General features: G+C 49.6%; 1 protein-coding gene across 1 annotated transcript; it reads right to left on the minus strand.

Moving 5' to 3' along the window:
- Nucleotides 1–1,882: 1,882 nt before the first annotated feature.
- Nucleotides 1,883–21,154, minus strand: LOC119111556 (cilia- and flagella-associated protein 58). The gene is made up of 19 exons (XM_037235366.1): nt 20,890–21,154; nt 17,108–17,374; nt 16,388–16,603; nt 15,292–15,440; nt 14,115–14,289; nt 12,863–12,966; nt 12,526–12,626; nt 11,338–11,474; nt 9,935–10,196; nt 9,339–9,477; nt 8,836–9,031; nt 8,444–8,552; nt 6,101–6,225; nt 5,688–5,914; nt 5,060–5,222; nt 4,524–4,622; nt 3,364–3,489; nt 2,984–3,094; nt 1,883–2,559 (listed from the first exon to the last, which is right to left on the minus strand). The coding sequence occupies exons 1-19, from the start codon at nt 20,902–20,904 to the stop codon at nt 2,404–2,406; spliced, it is 2,877 nt and encodes a 958-aa protein (XP_037091261.1). The 5' UTR covers nt 20,905–21,154; the 3' UTR covers nt 1,883–2,403.
- Nucleotides 21,155–22,621: the final 1,467 nt, after the last annotated feature.

The following is a 22,621-nucleotide window of genomic DNA, read 5'->3' on the forward strand; positions in this document are numbered from 1 at the left end:
ATATATATATATATGTATATATATATATGTATATATATGTATATATATACATATATATATATGTATATATATATATATATGTATATATGTATATATGTATATATATATATATATATATATATATATATATATATATATATATATATATATATATATATATATACCTTTTTTATACCTCTTCGTAGGTCAATGGTGATAACCCTTCGTTACCCTAGCTTCAGTGCTTGGATCTACAACTGTCACTTTAATCCCATTCAACGTAGTTTGAGCGAATTATCCACTGTTCGGACCCGGATCACACCGTCTCTTACGTCACCTCGGGTGTCGTGCGCTTCAGCCATTGCGGTTAAGTGCTCGACCGTGAAGGCATGCCATTGGACATACGGTTGAATGCTCGTTTCGCCCCAGCAGTCCCCGCTTCGACCGAGACCCTGGGTACTGTTGCCAGCGATAGAAAGACATTGAGACCGCCTCGTGTCTGCGCAAACGCGTTCCAAATGACCTCGGTGACGCTGCCGGAGCTCTTTCGAGGTCATTTGGCGAATGGAATATCGAGGGCAGCCGGTATGGCCGCTGTCACTAAACTCTTTGCGCAAAATGCGCGGCCACTCTGACGGTACCGGGAAAGTCGTGTGAGCGATTCCTGTCTCCAACAACGAAGTTTTCACAACAGAACCACATGTTATGGTCGTTGCTGTGCTGTTTTCGCCCAGGCAGTTCCGCAAAGCCTGCAATGTTGGGTGCCGTTTTCCACGCCATCCGCAAGGCTAATGAAGCGCGGGTAGCTTCATTGGTGGCTGCTGACACCGCCAACACACTGAGGCTTTTCTCAATTTGACGGCGGCTCACGATGTTGTACAAGGGGCGGTGATGGGACCCGTGCTCTTTATCATCTTTACAAACAACTGTCGGTCTCACATTACTCACGGTTCAGCCACCTTATATGCGGATGACATCCCGTTTACTGACTAAAATCCCTAGTCGTAGCGAATGCCTAAAGATGTGCATAGAAAACACGTCGGCTACTGCCGTCGCGTGATTCTCAAACAAAATAGCCAACAATGATTTCGAAGAGACCTCACTTGTCTTTTTAAGTCATCCCAAAGGGGAGTCCAAACATCACCATGCCTTTCGGCGAGCACTCGCCAGCCGCTACCACCGAGCCTCAAACACTGGGCCTGGCTTTCCCGTGTGAACATCACGTTACGACGCCACGGCTCTACAGTCATGTTCTCATAGGCCCGCGCATGCTTTGAAGCAGACTTCCCGTGAGCTGAAACCACCGCTCAAATATACGGGCTTTTTCTCCTACTATGGTGCTGTGCACGTTTGGGGAAGAGGCTGCGATGTCCAGATATGCAGGCCGCAAAAAATTAATAATGTTGCAGCGAGAATTGTGAAGGGATGAACGCTATGTGACCACTCGACACACCCCTTCCATGCCGCCTGAGCTCAACTGGTCATCTAAAAAAGAAGAAAAAACGACTGCAGGTGCTGACGCGATACTCTAGGTAAACCCATCACTTTTGGAAGTGCACCTCCTGCTTAAATGAGCCTGCTCATGCCTCTTAGTCAGCAACGTCAGTACGGGTGCCTTAAACGCGGTGTGGCTTGCGGGAGCGGGTTGGCCCAATGAGTCATTTTCTCGCCGGTGTTTTAAAATGCGACATGAAGTGATGAAAACCACAACCAAAATGATCTTACATGCCTTGGCTTGTGCTGGCTTGAGGATGGAAAAGCCAGTTTTCTGGATGTGTCCTCCATAGAACAATGCCTGTGCCAATGTCTAGTGCCACGAACCATCAAATTTCGTCCGTACAAAATGCAATTTTAACCGTTTTCATGGATTCCACCCACCATCCTTTTCTGACAAAAATAGCCATAAAGTGTACAGATGCTTATTATAAAACGTCAATTCTGGTCATCAAAAATCTTCCAAACGTTGCCTGCCTCACCACGCCTACAACTACTCGTATGTATCGTTCACCACCACGACAGTGGACACAATTTGACATAATCGAACTACAGACCACGGTACGTGCAAGCCATATCACCCCTGGATCCTTATCAGACGTCTTACAAACACACAAACCAAACTGGTTATTGAAAGCCCAGCACGGCGCCCGGATCGGCTCGGCTGCCTCGTTCAACATCACACGGACGGACGGTCCATACCAGCGACACGCGCCCTTCATATCGCGTGATTGACAGAGATCGAGGGGCCGCCCGCGTCCCAAGCGCGGCCAGGACTCCAGCGGCTGCCTGTAATTTCTATCCGCAGACAATTTGACCGACCAGACGCGCACGACCGACGCCATGCCGGCCCACTGCGCCAGCGGCGTCGCAAATCCAAGCGAGACGCACTGCCGCGCCAGCTGGCGAACCGCAGCCTCCCAGCGCCCTCTATGTGCTGTCGGGCACACTGATCGGCGCCAGCTTGAAGCCGCCGCCGAGAGGGGGCTGCTGGCGGCCGCCGCCCACCGGCGGGAACCGGCTGGGCGACGCCAGCTTGGTCTGGGACTCCTGCAGCTGGGTCCGCAGTCGGCTCTCCTGGCGCTTCTGCACGGTACACATCACAGTCAGCAGAGCTCCATCATCACGCGCGTCAGAGCCAGACGAGCTCTGTTAGCATGGGCTTCGGGCCGGGCTTCGAGATGGCCGCGCTTCGTCGACAGTGCCTACAGACAGGTGAGCATTTGCGACACAACACTGATGTGAGGTTTATGTTAACCAAACATATCCCTGCTCACAGAATAAGCTAGTGTCAACTTTCTGTCGGGAGTCATTTACGGCGAAAAACAGAAGCCCAGGCCGAAGGAGGGGGTCCAAGCTCCTCGGTCCCTTGCCATAGCTGCACCCCTGGTTTGCTCGCCATCAGCCAAATACAACGCAATAATCGCTGAGTATTGGAACAAAATACAGTAATGCAAAATACAGTAGCAGCTAGTAGGCAGCCACTCCATGACATTTATGTCGCGCTTACCTGTGTGATGTAACGTTTCTTCACTTCTTTGAGATCCTCGGTCAACCTATCCACGTCTAACTTGTACTCTTGCATCTGGGATTCGTACATATTAAGCTCAGAAACAAGGCTCTGAAAATACGTTAGGTCGCATAAGTACGTGTCGTCACAATTAAGTACATGTTCTCCTGTGCTGCAACACCATTTACACAGAACAGTGCGACCGTATCTTGTAACGTTTCCGAGTTACTCACACGCCATACAAAAAGCACAACACAAAACGGGTAGCGACCGCCGACCTCGACAACGCCTACGTCCCTAACAACCAGGCCTCGGTACGACAACACGCATGCCCCAGCGAGGAGCTCTCCCTGCGCTGGCTGCAGCTCCGCAGCGACCACCTTCATCTGTCTGGTCTTCTGTCGGAGCGAGCCCTGGCAGAGCATGAGCTGCTCGGCCATCTCCGGTCCCGGCTGACGCGCCAGCACCTGCTTCAGCTCCAGGTACAGCTTCTCCTTCTCTTGGATCTGACAGCCGACGGCGGCGGGAGGCGTGAGCAGCATGGGTACACACGCGCACCACCAAGGGATGAAAACAGCGCGACATGTCCTAGCCAGTCATTGTTCCTCGAGCATGCCGTCAATAGCTACAAGGTGCAAATTACATTATGGTAACCGTTTACCATAAGACCAGAATAACATGGGCTGGCTTCATAGTCTCTGTCGACACCCAAGTACGTCGACTCATGGGGCGCTGTACACTGACTAGTGTGTGACAGGCACATGACGTGACACATCTTTGACGACCAAATGGCGGCTGGTCAAGGCAGTCAGTCCCAGGCAGGGGCGACCGTGTGTCACGTGTCACAACATTGAGTGTCGGGCGAGTCGTTCTAATGGAACTGTCCGCTGAACAGAAACTGCTGCATTATGTTACTGGTGTCGGCGTCTTTGCAACGGGTTTACCCTGGAAGAATGGTCCTATACCCTATGTAAGACGAACATTCAGCCAAATTTCTTTACCAAAACGCAACATAAGGATTTCACGGAGCAGGTGCAAAATAACATCTATAAAAGTTAATACAATAGATGGGGTCACTTTACCTTTGACATTCCAAGAGCAGTACAGGGGCCCATTTTGAACATTGCAAGCGATCTGAAAGCATCCTGTTGAGCAGCCACTCTCATAACCAACTGCATGTGGAGCTCTAGCAAAAACTCCCTTAAAAAGTCTCAAGCAATCTACCATTACGCTCCTTTTGACTACACCTGAGTTTTAATTTTAAGGCATAACCATGAAATGGTAGAAAAGAAAAGACAAGACTTACTGATCGAGGAAATGCATTTGGACAATGCGGCGCGGTTGGTGTTTGTGAAACAGCTGATCAAGATCAATAAGTTGGATTATATAAATACTACAACGTATGCTGATACAGATACCACATAAGTAACTGAAAAAGTAATAAAATCCGACCACTTTCCGACTGATCACGCCGTTCTCAGCATCCCCAGCATGGGATGCGACAGTGCTCTCTGGAGCACTGGCCGTCGCCCGCACGCACCTCCAGCTCCTTCCTGGTAGCATCTTCAGTCTTCATGATCAGCCTCCGCTGCAGTGTCTGGATCTTCAGTATCATCTCGTACGTGTTCGGGTCGTTCCCCTGCCACGAAGTAAGAGCACGCACCGTCACTCCGCGAGGTTACACTCCGAATTCGCATCAGGTGGTTTCTTGTTCTGATGTGAACTAAATACTTTTCGAGCGGCGAGCGATACCGTTTTTATGGAGCATGGTTTAGCTTACACGTGGCATAAACCCGGCTACATAATTGGGTTTGCGGTCGAGAAGTTAGAAAGCAATAGCCTCATCATCCGACCAGCGATGAGCCCCATGTCCGGTGTAGCCAAATCTCAGCCGCCTCGGTTTGCTCTGGGACGACTGGCAGCGATTCTGAAGACTTTAGGTCAGATGACTTCAGGTCATTACACGCGCCCACAAACAGCTAAGAGCCGCTGCTCCATGAGCCTACATTGCTGGTTCACACCACTGCCAGAGCTTCACAGTCCCCCCACTTTGTGGCGGTCTGAGCGACGCCTGACCTCGAGCCGCCGCCAGCGATGCACGTTCTGCGGGTTCTGCAGCTCGTTCTCCAGCGACTTGCACTTGGAGCGCTCCTTGAGCAGCGCTCGGTGCATGTGGTACATCTCGCGCCGCATGTCCTCCAGGTTGTGCACGCTGCGGCTCAGCAGACCCTTCTCCCGTCTGTCAACGGACGCACGGACAGCGTCGGAGTCGCGCCGCCACAGCCGGTGCACGCGGCGCTTGCTGCGCTTAGTCCCGTCGCACTAGGGAGCCGCCACTAGCAAAAAGATCCCTTTACTTTGAGGAATGAGTTTTCAATCGATGCCGCCGAAAATGTGTGACAAATTGTGGGGATTGAAAAAAGTAAATACGTGACTGTCATTGGCAATGACTGATGCCATAGCCGGAACTTCTCACTCTCTAAAACAGCTTCCCGACTCCACACATCACGTCCCACAGCATCCCGATCCATACCCTCCCTCCAAATACCAGACACACCACGCACCACCCACACAAGTCATGACCCACTGCCGAACACCAACACAAACAGCGAACACGAGGTTGCCAGCCGGCTGACACACGCTACCGACTGACATCGAGCCAGCGCCAGCACCAGCACCGGCCCACGCGTCACCGCTCCCTCACCTCAGCTTCCTGATCTCCAGCTTGAGCAGGCCGATGTCGCGGATGCGCTCGCGGTACTGCTGTTCGCCCTTGCTGAGCGTGCTCTCCTGAATGCGGATCTTCTCGTACAGCAGCGCCAGCTCGTCGTTGCGCCGCACCAGCTGCGTGCCCAGGATGTCGCGCTCGGTCGTCACCTGGTTCATGTCCTTGCGCTGCTTGTTTCGCTCCGCCTCGCCGTCTGAAATCACCTGGCGAAGGGGGAGACGGCGCCCAGGTGTCAGTCTGGCGGCGCGACCAGCCACAGCACAGCTCAGTCTGGGGGGCCGGCCCACCGAGGACATAGCTGCAGGCGATGGTGCGAATCAGGAAAGCGACCACATGCCGACGTGAGGATATCATTGAGATTAAACTGGAGGTTGTGATACATAACTGACCTTGTTCAGTTTCAGGTGCTCTGCTTCAAACTCAGCGATCCTCTTCTTCATCGCGGCGGCCTGCGCCCGTAGGTCCTCCAGATCCAGCAAAAGGTTCTCCTTCTCTTTAGTTGCGCGGCGGAGATCTGGAAGCGAGCGGAACGTCACAAACGTGCTCACGCCCTCCCGAACAACGTGAGGAAAATACGCGTATGTATAAAGATGACATCACGTAACCGAGCCAAATGGGCGCACCATACATTTCGGACAATGCATTTAGCACGTCATTGCTTATAAGGAGCATTTCGACATTCACGGTCCCTTGTCTTCCCTCCAGAGCCCAGGCAACGGCCATCGCTTACACTTGTTAGTCAGTGATCCTATATACTTAAAGGCTTGGCTGAATCCCTGACACTTTCGGAAAACCTGCCAAGCGCTGGCCTGGGTAGATCGGTGGCACCGAGTGTGTCAGGGGTGCATTGCATCTCCCACCACCACCAGCGGCTCCCATTCGGCACTGAACGCCGGGCATGAGGGAGCCTCGGCTTACAAACGAGTCTGAGATTCACAGGCGTTTGTAAACGTCTTCATAGGCGTCTCAAGTTGAAACACCTCTGCAGCAATGGGGATTATTCGAATATCAAGTGTATATTAAGAGCCGGTTCTCCAGCATAACGGCGGCCAGTTGTTCAGGCTCTGACCAAAAAAGTCCGCTTATGTACATAGGCACTACCGCCCTGGTTCCGAAGAACTTTCAACATCAGGCGAAGGACAGTAAGACCTCTCGAACCTCCGCCTATTCACAAGTTTTGACCTTGGCTTACGGAACTTGAATGTGTTTTCACACGCTAACATTCGGAAAACCCCGGCGTGCCAAACACAGATGCGTAGATGGCAACCCCCAGGTGTTCATCTTCACTGAAACTAGCTGAGTAATGTGTTGCACATCTGACAGTTGTGTACGCAGATCGACACAGGTGTTGAGAACTTTGTGTTCAAAGTTCTCCTAGCCGCGGGGTTTCACGTGTTAGACGAAAACAGACACTGCTTTTCCTACAGATGTAGCATTGCGCGACTTAATGGCAAAAACCAGGCTTTGCAATGACACGTGCCATGGGAGGTGATTGCAGTAGACGAGGACCATGGCCGTCAACAGCGGATTGTCAGTAGACGATGGTCGCTACAACAGGTCACGATCAAATCACGTGCACATACTCGCATCCTTTTGAAACCTGGATGCACCCATGACACATGTCCACAAACCCTATATAACTACCACAATTTGACAGGAATGCTCCACATTTGAAGACAATGAAGCAAGCGCCAGATATAATATCTTGCATACATAATATGGCATCACTTTTGCGTGTACTTTTGAGTGCAATCGACTGCCCTAGACGACACAATTTTTGTCCTAAGTCAATATGTTCCTCAATACGTCATTGTTTGATTGCGTCATCGTATCTTGTGCAACATTGATTGAGAGTAATTGACGACAGTAATATCTGGAAAACATGCTCACGAACGCCAAATAAGACCCGACAATCGTATTTCGTAGCCTTAATTGCCGCGTAGTCAATGAAATAAAGGGATTTGAATAACGTCACCACGATGCCAATGATGTCTGGCTGACCCTGAAATATCCCCCCGCAATAGTAGTCCCATCTTCGCGTGTAGCTCAGAAAATATAGGGGCTTTGGTCTTTTGGAGAATAGGACTGTGAACTGCACCGCCTGATGTTCAATATGTTTTTTCAATTCAAAACCGTGTACAAATGTGGAACACTTTTTAAGAAGAGCATGTATTAGCATTGTGGCGGACAACTACAGTCTGCTACTCACTTGGCCTCATTTTTACTCCTCTGGCGCTCTTTTATGATGTCCCTGGCGACGAACCACCGCATTTCCCCGCACGAATTCAATACGAGCCCATGTTGGGGAACTTTTTCATATTTGTGAAACACTTTCATACTCGATGAATCTTTCATATCTGTCTCCTGAATACGACCGTTAATTTTGAATAAAAGTCGCGGTGAAATACAAATAATTAAATCACTAGCCATCGATCTGCGCTCATTGTGTTGCAATCAGTTGGCGAACATGCCAACTGTGTTAGATAAAACATATTTAACAAGTATTTTTTGGGCCCCTATCATGGACGGTTCAGGCTTTCTTTTTCAACAATGTACATCTTGTTAGGAGGAGTTGCGCGTCTTTCCGTTCGTATAATTGGTAAGAAGATCCCGAAATATCAAAGCGAAGAGCCAATGTAACATAACATCATGTTAACATTACTTCCATATCGGGTGATAGATGATAATGGACCCATAATCATACGATAGCTGCGTTCACACAGGATCAATACCGTTTTGTTCCTTGATGAGCAATGCCTCCCGTGTGTTCGTTTCTTCCTTCAGCTGGTATATTTGATGGTTGACCATTTTCAGCTTCTTGTTCATTTCTAACACCTCATCCTGGCAGATAGGAAGGCGTTGGTCACTCGTCCACCTTGAAATGGGCTGCCATTGACGACAAACCCCAGGCAGCCTCACATACTGCACCGCATCGCTCCGCTCACTGCTTACTGTAATGTAACCATCAATCATCTCGGAACACGTGCTTGATGAAGGCAATTATCAAAGACACGAATGAATCCATGCAATCGGGGAGGATCGTCGCAAGCGAGGCATTCACGGGAAGAGCATATGTCAACAAACCGCCGGATCAGGAGCTGGCGCACGGACAGGCTCAACTCACCTGAGATTCAATCAGGTTTTTGCTGTAGAGGTTCCTGTCACTCCGCACCGCCTCGTACAAGCTCTGCTGCTGCTTTAGCTTGGACTCGGCCTCAGACATCTTCTTCTTGTAGTCGAACATCTCCAGTTCCTTAATCTTGATTTCCTCCATGAGCACGAGCACCTTCTGCGTCAGCGCCGCCGACTCAGAAATATACCTGTGGCGTGACGGGCCACACGTCATCAGCACCTACAGCAACGGTCGCGGCCGGCTAACAGGGTTAGTACGCATCACCGTGCACCTCCGCCGGTGACAGGTCGGTACCCGGTGCAGAAACGGAGACGAGCAATAAAAAAGGTTATGGTTCACTAGCAAAAACCATCCGCCTACAACATTGCCGCCCCAACGATGAACGGATGTGCCGTCACACCGATCAGGCGTACCTGCTGTGCGATGTCCAAACTGTGGTTTGTATGACTATCGGCCCTGTAGGGGGTCAATGCATGAGCTGATAAGCCACTTACTTGTCGCGCTCCTTTTCCAGTTGGGAAATGACAAACTTCTGCTTCGTGGATGACCGTTTCAAGGCGCTTGTCTCCGCCTCGAGCGTCTTCCTTGCCTGATCGTGAAGCTTCATAAGGTTTTGCTGCTTCAGGGAAACGTCTGAAACGCACGCATGTGTCCAGGGTCAGATATGCAGAGCACGGATCTACTGTGTGAACAGACGGTCGGCGTCCTCTTGCAAGGGGATGACAGGCTCACTTGATGCTTGCTGATGCTACATAATAGTGCACTCAACTGCATCATGTCCATGATGCAGTGCTGTTACGCGCAAGAGCCGCAACTGAAAACAGAAAGTTGCAGACAAAAGCCCGCCATACACACACACGCGCGCACGCACGCACGCACGCAACACACACACACGCACACACACACACGCACACGCACACACGCACGCACACGCACACGCACACGCACACGCACACGCACACGCACACGCACACACACACACACACACACACACACACACACACACACACACACACACACACACACACACACACACACACACACACACACACACACACACACACACACACACACACACACACACACGTACCTTGCGCTTTGAGCAGACCCTTCTTGAGCAGTTCACGCTCGTACCGCAGGTCATCCATGGCCTTCTTGTCGGCCTCCATCTGGCGGGCGTTGGTCTCCAGGTCGCGCTCCAGCCGATGCAGCGCGACCGTGACGGCCTCCTGGTCAGCCTGCACGCCCGCCTTCTGCTCCTCGGTGGTCCGCAGCTTGCGCTGCAGGCTGTCGCGCAGCTTCATCAGGCGCGACACGTCCTGGCGAAGCGCGGCCATCTCCTCGTCGCGAGCCTGCCGCAGATTGGCCGGCTCAGCCGACAGCCTGCACTCATGGTTGTCATGTTTTATCTGTTATATATATATATATATATATATATATATATATATATATATATATATATAATGAATTGTGAAATGTCGCCATGACCTTGTTTAATGACCCTTATGCAAACACAATTTTGAACAAAGGGATGCTTTTCGCTTGGATTTAATGCGGTTTGTGTCAAAGGGAACTTTCACGTTTGAAGATGTTGCAGCAAGCATCAAATATGATGAAATAATCACACCTATATATGATGAAATATTTATATTGGTACGCGTATATAGTGGAAAAGACGGATCTAGACGACATACACATCCCTATTTAGTAAATGTGCGCCTCAACACGTCATTGTTTGATTGCGGGATTGCGTCGTGGGATGTTCGTGTGACCCTGAAGTGTTCCCGGACTAACCGTGCGAAACTGCACCCCTGGCTTTCAACCGCAGTTCTTCAATTTCACCTACAGATGGCACCACGGTACTGAAAGTGTTCGTTGAGCCTGATATCGTTTTGCTCGTGTTTTGATCATTTGTTATGGTGGTCATGCATATCTATGAATTAATTTAAAAAGCTTACTTGTATTTACCTGCTAGGTATCACACCTTTTTGAAGTTATCCAATTACAAATCAAGTGATAGCAATATCGAGCAATAGTGTTCAACTCCTATTATGTAGCACAAAACGGATTCCGTGATTGAAACTTGTTGAAATTGCTAAATATTAATGGAGAGATAACTGACGGTCATAATAGTTGTAAATCACGCTCGGGGACGTCAGATCAGATCAGACGTCTCCACGATACTACTATTCTTGGCCTTGAACGCGTCAGGGCCTATGGGGCGACAGAGTTTGAATGACATTACTATGACGTCATGCAATCCCGAATGGCCTTGAAAGCCTGCACAAAATAGTCCTGCACATCTTCACGTGCGTGTAGCTAAAAACAGAGGGTTTTAGGTCTTAAGGAAGGGCAGGGTTGTGAACTGCACCGGACGATCTTCAAAATGGCTAGCTCAGTTTAAACCCATACAACTGTGGAACGCTCCCTTTAATTACAGCAGGGGGATGTATGAGCCCCCTTAGCCCTAACGCAGAAAGCGCCTAACTTTACCTTCAGTTCTGAAACTTTGTGCTGGTTTTCTTGCGCAAGTTGATCGACAGTGATCAGCTGTGCTTCGTAGTCTTGCTGTAGTTTCTGGCAGCGTGAAGTCATCACCTCCGTCTCCTTGATGGCTTCTCGTTCAAAGTCTGAAGCGACAACGTTAGTACCATTGGATAACGTTGGCCTCAAGCCGGGTGAGTGGCTTCAAGCCATGTGGTTAGAATTTAAGAAGACTCTGACTAGGTTTGAGTTAAACTGAATGGCCAGCAATTCTAAAGAACCTCTACGGCGTCATTCGTTGGGATAGTCCGTAGCCGGGAAAAACATTTGCGGCAAAAGATCGTATGGCAACTTCATCCTGACAGCCATAGGCCTCACACCATCCATGACAAAATATCGTGTCGCAAAAGGTCGTAAGCAAAATACCACAAAAAAACACTGCAAAGCAAAATGTGGGAGGGTTAAAAACCGCAAATTCCTAATAGTACGTCGTGTTATGAACACATCGTACGAATATAAAGGGCATGGCAAAAGATCGTACATAACAAAATGACAGCACGAAAATCATATAGGAAAGGAGTCATGCAGAATCAAGATAGCATAGAATGATGACCGTATCGAGAACAATTCTACATTAAGACTGTAAGGACAAGGGTATTAGCGTATTAACGCCCATTTCGATTATGGGTATTGAGAAGTAGGTGAAGTAGGTAGAAGTAGGTGTAGGTAGTAGGTGGTAGGTGACAAGAATCAGGCGATATTACAGGCCGCAAGACCGACTTCGTCTCCTTGGCAGGACTGGACAAGAACGCGCCACTCACAGTGGAAGTGGACAGAGCTGAATAAGCGCCTGGTGGGGAAAGCAACGACTGGAAATGGAGCTGGGTCAAGCATGCATCTTTGGTTCTGATACCTTCGCTCTGGACACATCCCCTGGCGCAGGGGCAGAGCCCTGGCAGGGGTTTTGGGACGGGCACAGCCTTTTAAAGGGAGTGTCCCACCTTTGGGGCATATTTCCAATCATATTCTAGTAAAGCCTCAGAGCCATCTAGTCTAGTAATAGCATTGGGTAGTGCCACTGTAACACCATAAAGACATGATACAGATAAATATTCTATCTCCGACGAATTCACGTTGGATGAAATGCATGCGGCAAAGATATTCGGCGAGATTCATTTCGGTAACTTGTGCGGATACCGAGATGGACGATAGGCGAGGCACCCACCTTTTGCTCCTTCAGAACCACTTCAGATCTGCTCAACTGCTCCTGGTACTGTTCAAGTTGGCCCTGTACAATCCTGTAATCATCCAATCGGAGTGATGAGATATGAGCCCGCGGAAAACCGTCAGTCTGTCCCACAATGCTTATTATCCTTACGTCTACATTTTCAGTTGACGCGGACAACGTAAAAGGCTCCGTTGCAAGGCCAAAAAGTCACAAGGACAACATCCATATTCGCCAGTGCCAGTAATCCCGGAGATCAAAATACGATAAAATGGACGTATTTGAATGCTGCTGCTGAAAATAACGCACTTCATCTCAGCCTCCTTTGCGTCTATATCGGACTTGGCGTTCCTAAGATCTCGCTCTGCACGATCTTTTCGTCTGATCTCGCGTTGCATATCACCCCGTTGAACCTGTGGCATAAACAGGAATGCACTGTTAAGGAGGTTAAGGTGCACACTGTTCGCTGGCGTCTTCTCATTTGCGAGCCAACCCTGAAAACACACCCGTGGCATAGACCACCTTCCCTGGTTCTGAAACTTGAGAACGAAGATTTATGTCGTGCCAATACTTCCTGCGGCCAAAAATCCTTATCAGTTTGGTTGAGGAAAGAAGCGTGTTGAAGTTTTGGCGCCACCACATTGATGTAGGTGATTATGCTTATGAGTAGCTAGATAAACTTCGAGCCCTAAATAAGCTAACCTATTTGTTGCTGATGACATGACGGCTGGCGGATGAATAAAGATCAGAAGAAGTCTAGTTATGGGGCGCAAATTTTCGGTGTTCACCATCAGCATGTGGGCACAGAGAGAAGAAAAGGGAAGGAAAAAGCACGTGATACACTACCGTAACCACCTACTGCAGGCGCTGGACTGGCGGTTCAATTATGTTCCCGCCAGTGTGGCGCCGGCAGTGCCATCTGCCGGCGACGTGGTGGCTGGGTGAAGTACCACCAGGTGGCGCGCAGTTAAATGGTGCAAGGCAGCGTGGGCCAGTTGTCAATGGCAGTATCAATGACGATATTAACCATTGAACGGTGCTTCCTTATAAGAAGGGCGCCGCCGGCGCCAAACTAGTGGCAAAGTTTTGAGCCGCCAGTCCAGCGCCGGCGGCAGCAGGCATGCGGAAGCGCGACGCCTTCCTTGTTTCCCTTTACTCTTCCCTCTCTACCCATCTGATGACATCGAGCGCCCAGAATTCGTGCCCCCAGGTAGACTTTTTCTGATCTTCACTGATCTACAAGTTCATAAGTCTTCAGCAGCAGACAGGTCAACTTCTTTTAGTGCTAAAAAGCCATCTATCTATACGCAAACAAACGTTTTGATAAAAGCACGGTAACGGTGACTGATTGCATATAATTTCACGGAGCAAGATCGCCTAAGGGTGTGCAGAACTATAGGCAGTAAATATTCGTTGCAAGCCAGCATAAAACACATCATAACAACGCCTGCACACTACACTGCAGTCCCCAATATCAAATCAATGTACAACACGGTGCCCTAATGGTGTACTATGCCCTAGTGGCAGCGGCGTCATTTCGCGGCCAACGGCCATGCCCAACCTGCATCTCCTGGGTCATGGCTTCCAACTTGGCCTCAGCCTCCTGATGGAGTTTCTCGACGGCCTCCTGTTTGGCCGAGGCCTCGTCCAGCTGCGTTCTCAGCTGGGTAACGTCCTGCAGCAGGCCGTCCCGCTCCTTCAGCAGGTCGTCCCGGGCGCTGATCAGCTCCGCTACCCTGGCAGACGCGGGCAGCGTCCGTCACACACATGTCAAAAATGGAGAGTAAGCCAACACGGCACTGTGACGGAGAAGGTGTCCGTCACACACGTGTCACTGATGGAGAGTAAGTCTCCACGCCGCTGTGACGGAGAAGGTGTCCGTCACACACTTGTCACTGATGGAGAGATGGTCACCACTCCATTGTGACAGAGAAGGTGTCCGTCACACACGTGTCACTGATGGAAAGATAGTCACCACTCCACTGTGGCGGAGAAGGTGTACGTCACACACGTGCCACTGACAGAGGGCAAGCCAAAAGGCCACTGCGACAGAGAAGATGTTCGTCACACACGTGTCATTGATGGAGAGTAATTCGACACACCGCTGTGACAGAGGTGTCCGCCACACACGTGCCACTGATGAAGAGCAAGTCAACACGCCACTGTGACGGAGGTGTCCGTCACACACGTGCCATTGATGGAGAGTAAGCCAACACACCACTGTGACGGAGGTGTCCGTCACACACGTGTCACTGATGGAGAGTAAATCGACACGCCACTGTGACGGAGGTGTCCGTCACACAAGTGCCATTGACGAACAGCAAGTCAGCCCAATGCGTCACTGCGACGGAGAGGATATCCGCCATACGTGTAGCATTAACGGAGAGTAAACCAGTCAGATACGGCACTTCGACGGACGGAGCGTTCGTCACAAGCGTGACCATGGCGTATAAGATGAGTAACAAAACCACGAGGCGTCTGAGAAGGAGCTAACACTGTGCTTACCTCTCATTACGCATCTCTATGTTGTCAAATATTTTCACTTTATCAGAAAGGGACTGTTACTGTTAGTGAGTGAGTTACTGTTAAGGGACTGTTGTTAGTGTGAGTTACTGCGCTTTTGCGCTTTACGGGATAAACTCCAAACTATCTGTGTACAGGCAGGCAACGGGAGGGGAGAGAGACTACCACCAAAGTGACAGCTACAGAGCACAGTGGTGACCACGAGGGGTTCTCACGCGTCCTGTTTGCCGGCGGCCGCCTCGTCGCCCTGGCCGGCCACCTCGTGCAGCCGGGTGATCTCGGTCTGCAGCGCCTCCATCGTCTCCTTGGACTCCTGCTCGCGCTCGTGGGCGAGATCCACCATCTTCCACGCCTTTTCTACCTCCTGGGGGTTCAGGTTAGCTGTTGGTAATACTTGCGAGTGGCGAAGGGATCTGAGAGCAAAAACATGCCTGTTGAGGGGCGTGGTCCGGGTTAGCAAAGTTTTGACATGTCGCATAAGCTACGACTGCCATCTACTCGTCCCGGTAGACTTCACGTCATTGCTTCATAGCGCGACCGCAGGCTTTCGGCAAAGTGGTGTAAGCAAACTGACGAGGCGATAGGCTTTTGTTTACACGAAATGTTCGGGTTAAATATGAAATAAGCTCAGCGATGAATGGAGCAGCCCATTATGGCATGCGTTCTATTACACAGGATAAACGGAACCATTCGAGCAGAAAGGCAACATCTCCCGTCATAACAGTTCGCGCTACGCTGTACTATGCCACGCTCTCATCCACAAACCTTGGTAATCCAGCCCGCCGAGTCGGTAGCGAGAGCAACGTTGTACTGATGCATTGGTTGCAAGTGACCACCACTGACCACAGTTCCTTCAAGAAGCCAAGGGCTTAAGATCTTAAACAGGTCATGGAGAAATCCCCTTTTAATGGCAGGTCCTCTTGAGCATCCCTATGGGGCTTAGCTTAATCGGAGGCGAACACGACCATGGCTCCCCCGGATTCCGGCTTCTTTCACGCCCATGCAAGCGACCGCAGTTGCAAAGTCCCCCTCGTCTTACGGCACAATGTGTGCTCAGTGTCGCCGTAAGCAATACCTCCAGCACGAATAACGCGCGTTTGGGAGCAGCTGCCCTACGATGATGCAAGAGGGCAAGACGTTGCATCTTTCTGAGAAAGAACTAATTGTACACGTGAACCATCCACATCGTCAAAAGTAAATCAACTTTACTGGCCGCGTTTCTGGTTACGCTGCCACCACCTCAAAGCGCACCGACGGCGCTGTTATGACATTCCCACCCCAAATCCGTGGCGTTGGGGCCTGGCCTCTTACCCTCTTGAGGGCATCGATGGTCTGCTTGTCCTCGGAGGCGAGCTTGAGCGCGGTGGCCACCTCGGCCGAGTGCGAGGCGATCTCGGCCTGCAGCTCGCGACATTTGTCCATGAGGCGACGCTCGTTGTGGTGTGAGCGCTGCAGCGCCGTGTGCAGCTTGGCGTACTCCATGCGGAAGCGGGCCAGTGTCGGGTCCTGCGATAGCTCCTCCAGCACCTGGCGCACAGGGAGGGGGCCTGTCGGTGGGCGGCACCGAGGACCGGTTGGGGATGGGGAGGGGAGGGGGGCACACGAGTCATGCCGGAGTGATGCGTGCAAGGGTCTGGCCACACCACCGGAAAATACAGCAATCCGGTTGGTGCGAAGATTCGCAGGTAATGACTTTGCGACAGAACATTTGTTGGAAAATTCAAGCTCACTTCCTTTAAAAAGCCAGTGAAACGTAAATGCCGCTTTCTTAAAGGGCAATGACACATAAGCAGGTGGTGGCCACATAAATCACACCAAAAATAACAAACTAAGCCTCATGGGAAATTCAGACCACCCAGAAGTGTGGCATCCCCTTTAAATTAAACTGCTTGCCTTCTTGCATTCAACGAGTCAACTTAACAATTCTAGGCTTGCCTGGTCTGCCTCTTCCCCAAATGTCAGTTGACTGTCATCAATTGTGACAATCAATGCTCATCACATCCACGCAATCAAAGCACATGATTTACGAACCCCCTGGAACTCCAGCTCCATGTCTTCAAAATTGAGGTCGATGTCCATGATCTCTTCATCCGAATATTCCTCGTCATCCTCTTCATCTTCGTCACCTTCCCGATCGTCTCGGTCGTGGGTGCTGTCAGTCTGACCCGCTGTGATCTGGCTAGTCTTCTGAGAGGCGGGCAGGGTTTGTTCGTCCCCCTCCTCACCAGCTTCTTCCTCCCCGTCGGCAATGGTCTCACTTCCCTCCTCCGAGCCCGTCTGAGCAGAGGCCACCGTTTCCTACGAATCATGAGGAGAGCCGTCAGAAGAGGACTGGTGCGAGCACGCTGAAATCAGCACCCATCCCAGTTACGGCGAGGCCGCAGGGATCTCGTTTATACGTAGCTCTTTCCCTCTTTTACGAAGACGTGGAGGGGAGATGGCGTGAAAAAGTGGTCCTTTACGATATGATGACGGTCCAAGCGATAATTCATACATCGACATCATACCTCCAGCACACGGAGGCGCTCACATCGACAACGCCAAGGGTATGCTTAGAGCTTGTGGAAAATCGTCCCATTTTGCCACAGTTTCCATGCAACACGCCTACGTTTTACGTCTGTCTAAACAACTAATTGAATTGTTCCTTGCAAGCGTTGTTCGCGTCCTCCCAGATGCCCGTATTTTAGAATTCAGTTAACTTTGATTTGATTGATAACCATCACCGACAGCTTTTCTGTCATAAGTTACACCACACTCATATTTCATTTTGGTCCAGATTCCAATTGTCATAAAAATGTCAATACACAAACACAAAAACATGCAAAAACAAATGTGGTAGTGATATTAATGCTTAAGTCATAAATTTCCATGCGTACGTGGAGCATCTAACAATTACAGCGCGGAACATTGGACAATTGCAAGCATAAACCCTGAATGCTGCAAACAATTACGGAGACACTAAGCAGGCTGTTCGCAAAATTTTACATTTGAAATATTTAACGTGAATAACTGATGCGCGTATAGCAGACGTTTTATAGGTGTTACATCATGCGATCCTGGTCCTGTCTTGCGTCCGGATGTCATACAAGTTGTTTGTGGCGGCAAAAGCTGGCAAGAAAATGATGCACATTACCATACGCAGTGTTTACATGTACTCCCCACCTCGATAGGCAGGACAAAGGCCTATAACTTTGGGAAATGGCACGCAATGCCCAAGGCCACCTCGAACTTCATCCCAATAAGGTCCAAAGTCTTGCAGCCTGGCTGCCCTGCAGGCCGCCCTGCAGACTATGTCCACGTATGTGAATTCTGGCCCGACTCTATAAAGCTATCACCGCCTATATGGCTCTACAGAAAAAGGTAACTCAGTCTAATCTCCATGCAGAGATCATATTATCCCCTCACCTGTCATTTTCTGCGCTCGCGTTCCAAGCCATTGCAGCCAGCGCTCTGAGTGTATTCCCTCTTTAAAAAGGCATGAACTATCAAAAAACACTTGATGCTGAAAGAAAAAAAGCCTCGGCCACGCCTTTTTAGCTCTATGTGGTAATGTGCTGAAAATAACCCAACTTCAAGGTATCAAGCGGTGCTGGTTACCCGACGACTGTAACCAATCGCAGAGAGATATTAAGACGATGCTAAAAGTTTCAGGGTAATGCAGTTGCTGGCTATAAGCATGACCTTGAAAGGTTACGCGTTATTATAAATATCCCAATGACTACTTGATACCTTCATTCGACCAGTACCTCTTGATGCATTGAAGGGTGATCATTTTCGCCAATAGAGCTCGCTCTGTCAAAATCTCAGCCCACATCGTTCAGAGGCAACATCACGAGGCGAAGTTTTTGCCTGGCATGTTGATGACAACCGCGGGCGGCTTACAGTGAACGTGCTGTCCATGGTTCTTTGATGTACCCGACAGATGCTTCACTGCTGTGGATTAAAACAGTGAATGCATCAAGTTGATTGCATTTGTTTTATTAAAAGAGTTCACGACAGACGACGTCACTTTCCCATTTTATGGAGCGCCAGCGACTGCATTGGCCATATCAACGTTCAGGGGCCGAGTCTACTCCAGGTTTTCTACCCGGGCCTCATGTGGAGTTTCATTGGGCCCTCTGGCATTTCTGAACAGTTTGGTAAGTCAATAGAATGAAGATTTCTGACGGCACCTGGTCTTTGTAGCTAAATGTACTCAAAGGAATTTGTTTCAATTCTGAGTAATTTAAGAAGCATTAAGCAGCGGAGATATTAATCTCCCCAACTTGACATTTATGCAACCATTACCGACTCAAAAATGGCTTAAGTGCATCTCATGATATGGATGCTCGAATCCACCCTTCTCTGGAATGGGACAAAATTAATTGGACAACCAGAATGGCCGCCTCTATCACTAAAATACACGCCCTGATCATCAACTGGAGTAGCAAGCCGAAACGGCCAGTTTATCACCAGAAGACTGAGTCATCACCATTGCTGCCAGTTAAAATCTGGTATAGCAAACCGACCAGACACCAGGGCTAAAACCTCCGATCACGGTTGGAAGGGCATTAACAACCACCAAGTTAAATTAAATTCAGGGACCCTGAAGAGCCTTGTCCGGTGCCTGAGAGCCTGAGTCCGTGGCTGGCCAAGGCCTTTCTACTGTCTCACTGTGGACCATTTACTGTCCCACCCAGGCCAACGCAATAGGACTTTAGTAACAATTGCGAACACCGGCCTTGTCCCCGCTTCGTAAATGGGACCGCAGGGTCCAAGCTGACTTAGAGGCAGCTGTTCAGTATTGGTGGTCTTGGACCTACAAAGACGCCTTTGTTGTTCCGAGCAACCCCGACAAGCGCAAAGAGCCCGTTTGGCTGACCTTTGAGAGTCAGGCCTTCCCCCCCCCCCGGGGTCGTCCACCGGCCAGCCCTCCGCGTGCTCCAAGCGGGCGCTTGGTAGTCTGTGTCGACTGTCCCAAAAACTTCTCAGGGCCTAGCGGGAGGATATGTCCCTTGTGCCCCCCCCCCCTCACTAACTGGCTTCACCCTGGACGTGTAGGTATGTACGAAACTCAATGCTAGTCATCGACTCGCCATCAGAACGCAACTCCAATGTGAAAAAGTCGTCTGCGCGCCAAAATATTCGGAAGTTGACGCCAGTCTGGTTAAGAATCTAGACGGTCTTTTTTTTGCTGGTGGGCTAAATACCCTAGCTTCAGAAACAGATTATTGACTCCCCACCATATCTTGGGGCTTTGTTTCACCCATTTGGTGGAGCTTCAGCCAGACTGTTGGAAATCATTCTTTCCAGGCAATTTCTTCATGTATTTGGTGACTCAAGTACACATTACAGTTAACAACTTCGTTAAGCGGTGCTGAAAACGCCCATATTGGTGGCTATAATCCAAACCGTGGTGGAATGCCTGTTTTGGTTGTCATTCATTCAATCTTGGAGAAGTGTCCATTTTGGTTATTTATAATTCAGTTTTGGTGACTTGTTAATAGAGAGCCTCATGGAACACCGTCTGAATCCACTGAACATCACAAATCACACATTTTTTTACTTAGCTCTTCTTCTCCTGAATGCATGGTTGAAAAAACGTGTAAAAATGACGCTTACATTCACGTTTGTTAGTTGAGCCCTGAAACGATTTAACTGGCCGGGTAGATTTGGATTTTCACGGGGTTCTACGGTTTTATCACCACAGACTGTAAAACTGACCCAGACATACGGGAATGCCAAGTTTTTAAATGACTTATGTTACAGGGACGGTGAAATTTACTGCATAGATTTTGAGTGATCTTTACCCGAGGAAAATAGGTTAAACTCACCTCATCGGCCTCCATGCTGCTCCCGAAAATACAAACGTCGCCCCCACTTATCAAAGGTTCGTAAAATCCTAAAAGCACTTCCCGAAATACTTGTCAGTAGGTATCTCGCACCCCTACGTCGGCATACCCATGTCTCGATATGGATGTCGTAGGCTAAAATTTTTGCTTCAGCCGCCCTTGCCGCAACACTACTGGAATATTACACAGAATGCCTATGAATAACGAGTATTAAATGATTCAAATGTGTGCAACCCCCCAACGCGCACTCCATCCGCAGACTGGCAGCTGGTTTCGTTTGTTTACAACACGATTTGGCCCGAAGCCCAACCGGGTTGCTAAGCAACGCAAACAACCGCCGCGACCGCCGGCCGGCTCGTTTGATCGAACTCAAGCTCACGCTCCAGATGATTCACTGGGCAGCGTACTGCGCATGCGTCTGATCGTAAGAACCTGAGCCCCACGGCCTTAGCCTGAGCCCAAGTCTGAGCGCTCTCGTAGACTGCCGAGCTCACATTCGGCACATTTCATGCGTCAGAATTAGAGTCTGAGTTCTGGTGTTTTGAGCCGGAGTGCGAATCTCGAGTCTTCCCAATCAGTTGTCACATTGCGCTACTCCGCCGGCAAATGTAAATGCAGTCATTCTCTCGGCTCATGAGTCTCTGTCTTAGTCTGGTTCATTAGCTGTTAAGTCAAGGTCCGAGTGCATGGCTGAGCCCTAAGAAATTGAACTCGATACTCGAGTCTAGAGTCCATCATTTTCTACGGAATCGCACAGCGTAAACATAATATACATGTTTAGGGAAAAAGACCGTCACAAACACCAATCGCAGCGCAATAGTTGGCTGGATTTGTTTCCTGGTCGGAAGAATCGGACAAAATTTGCGAACGGTTATATGACACAACCATGTCACCCTCCCTGATAGATGTGTATGGGTCGGGACATGGACGTTTTCCTGAAAGAAAAACATGGTGACGTCATATGCAATAACACGTCACGTCCATCACAGCTGTCATAGACCTACATAATTCGCTCTCACGTTCTCACTCTTACACTGAATTTCTCTGCCTTATGAGTCGTAAATGATTCATAAGACAAAGAGAATGTGCTTGGGCCTGCCTGATAGTGCTTCTCTGTCTCATGAGTAAATCAGGTTTCCTCATTTAGACCACAAGCAGGCGTTGCTCCCACGCAGTATCGAACGGTGACTTATAACAAAATGCCACGTAAAAATGCATCCCAATGCAATACTGGGCTTAAACATCACTTATGGAGCAGCAGTATCCACCGTCGCTATATCAAAGCGGCAAGCCGACGAATATGCAGTTCTCGCACCGCTTTGTAAGAACTCCTTTTGAAAGCAGTCGGTCCTGGCCCTGAATGTAGAATTGCTATATTTCATTACTGTGCTTCGACATGAGGGACTGGTAGGAGGAATTTGAAGGGAACTTTCGGTGTGTAGGGGGGGGGGGGGAGGGAGGAGTACTCCCAACGATGCGGCAGTTCGTAAACATAGTTTCAGTCAACATGCCCCCACATTTCGATTTCTCCTCGGAGTTAGGCTTCTTTAGTCTCGCGTTCAGATGACAAATGTCAAAAACATGGGAAATTGACTAAGATATACATCTTTGCGTGGGCAAAAAGAATGCAGCACGGCGACCTAAAACGGCCATTTATCGAGTCAGATCTTCACGACCTTGGATGACCTATCCTTGAAGATTATCTGGATCCACT

Source organism: Pollicipes pollicipes, unplaced genomic scaffold, assembly GCF_011947565.3.
Source record: "Pollicipes pollicipes isolate AB1234 unplaced genomic scaffold, Ppol_2.1 Scaffold_7261;HRSCAF=8764_pilon_pilon_pilon, whole genome shotgun sequence".
In the NCBI taxonomy this organism is placed as follows: Eukaryota; Metazoa; Arthropoda; class Thecostraca; order Pollicipedomorpha; family Pollicipedidae; genus Pollicipes; species Pollicipes pollicipes.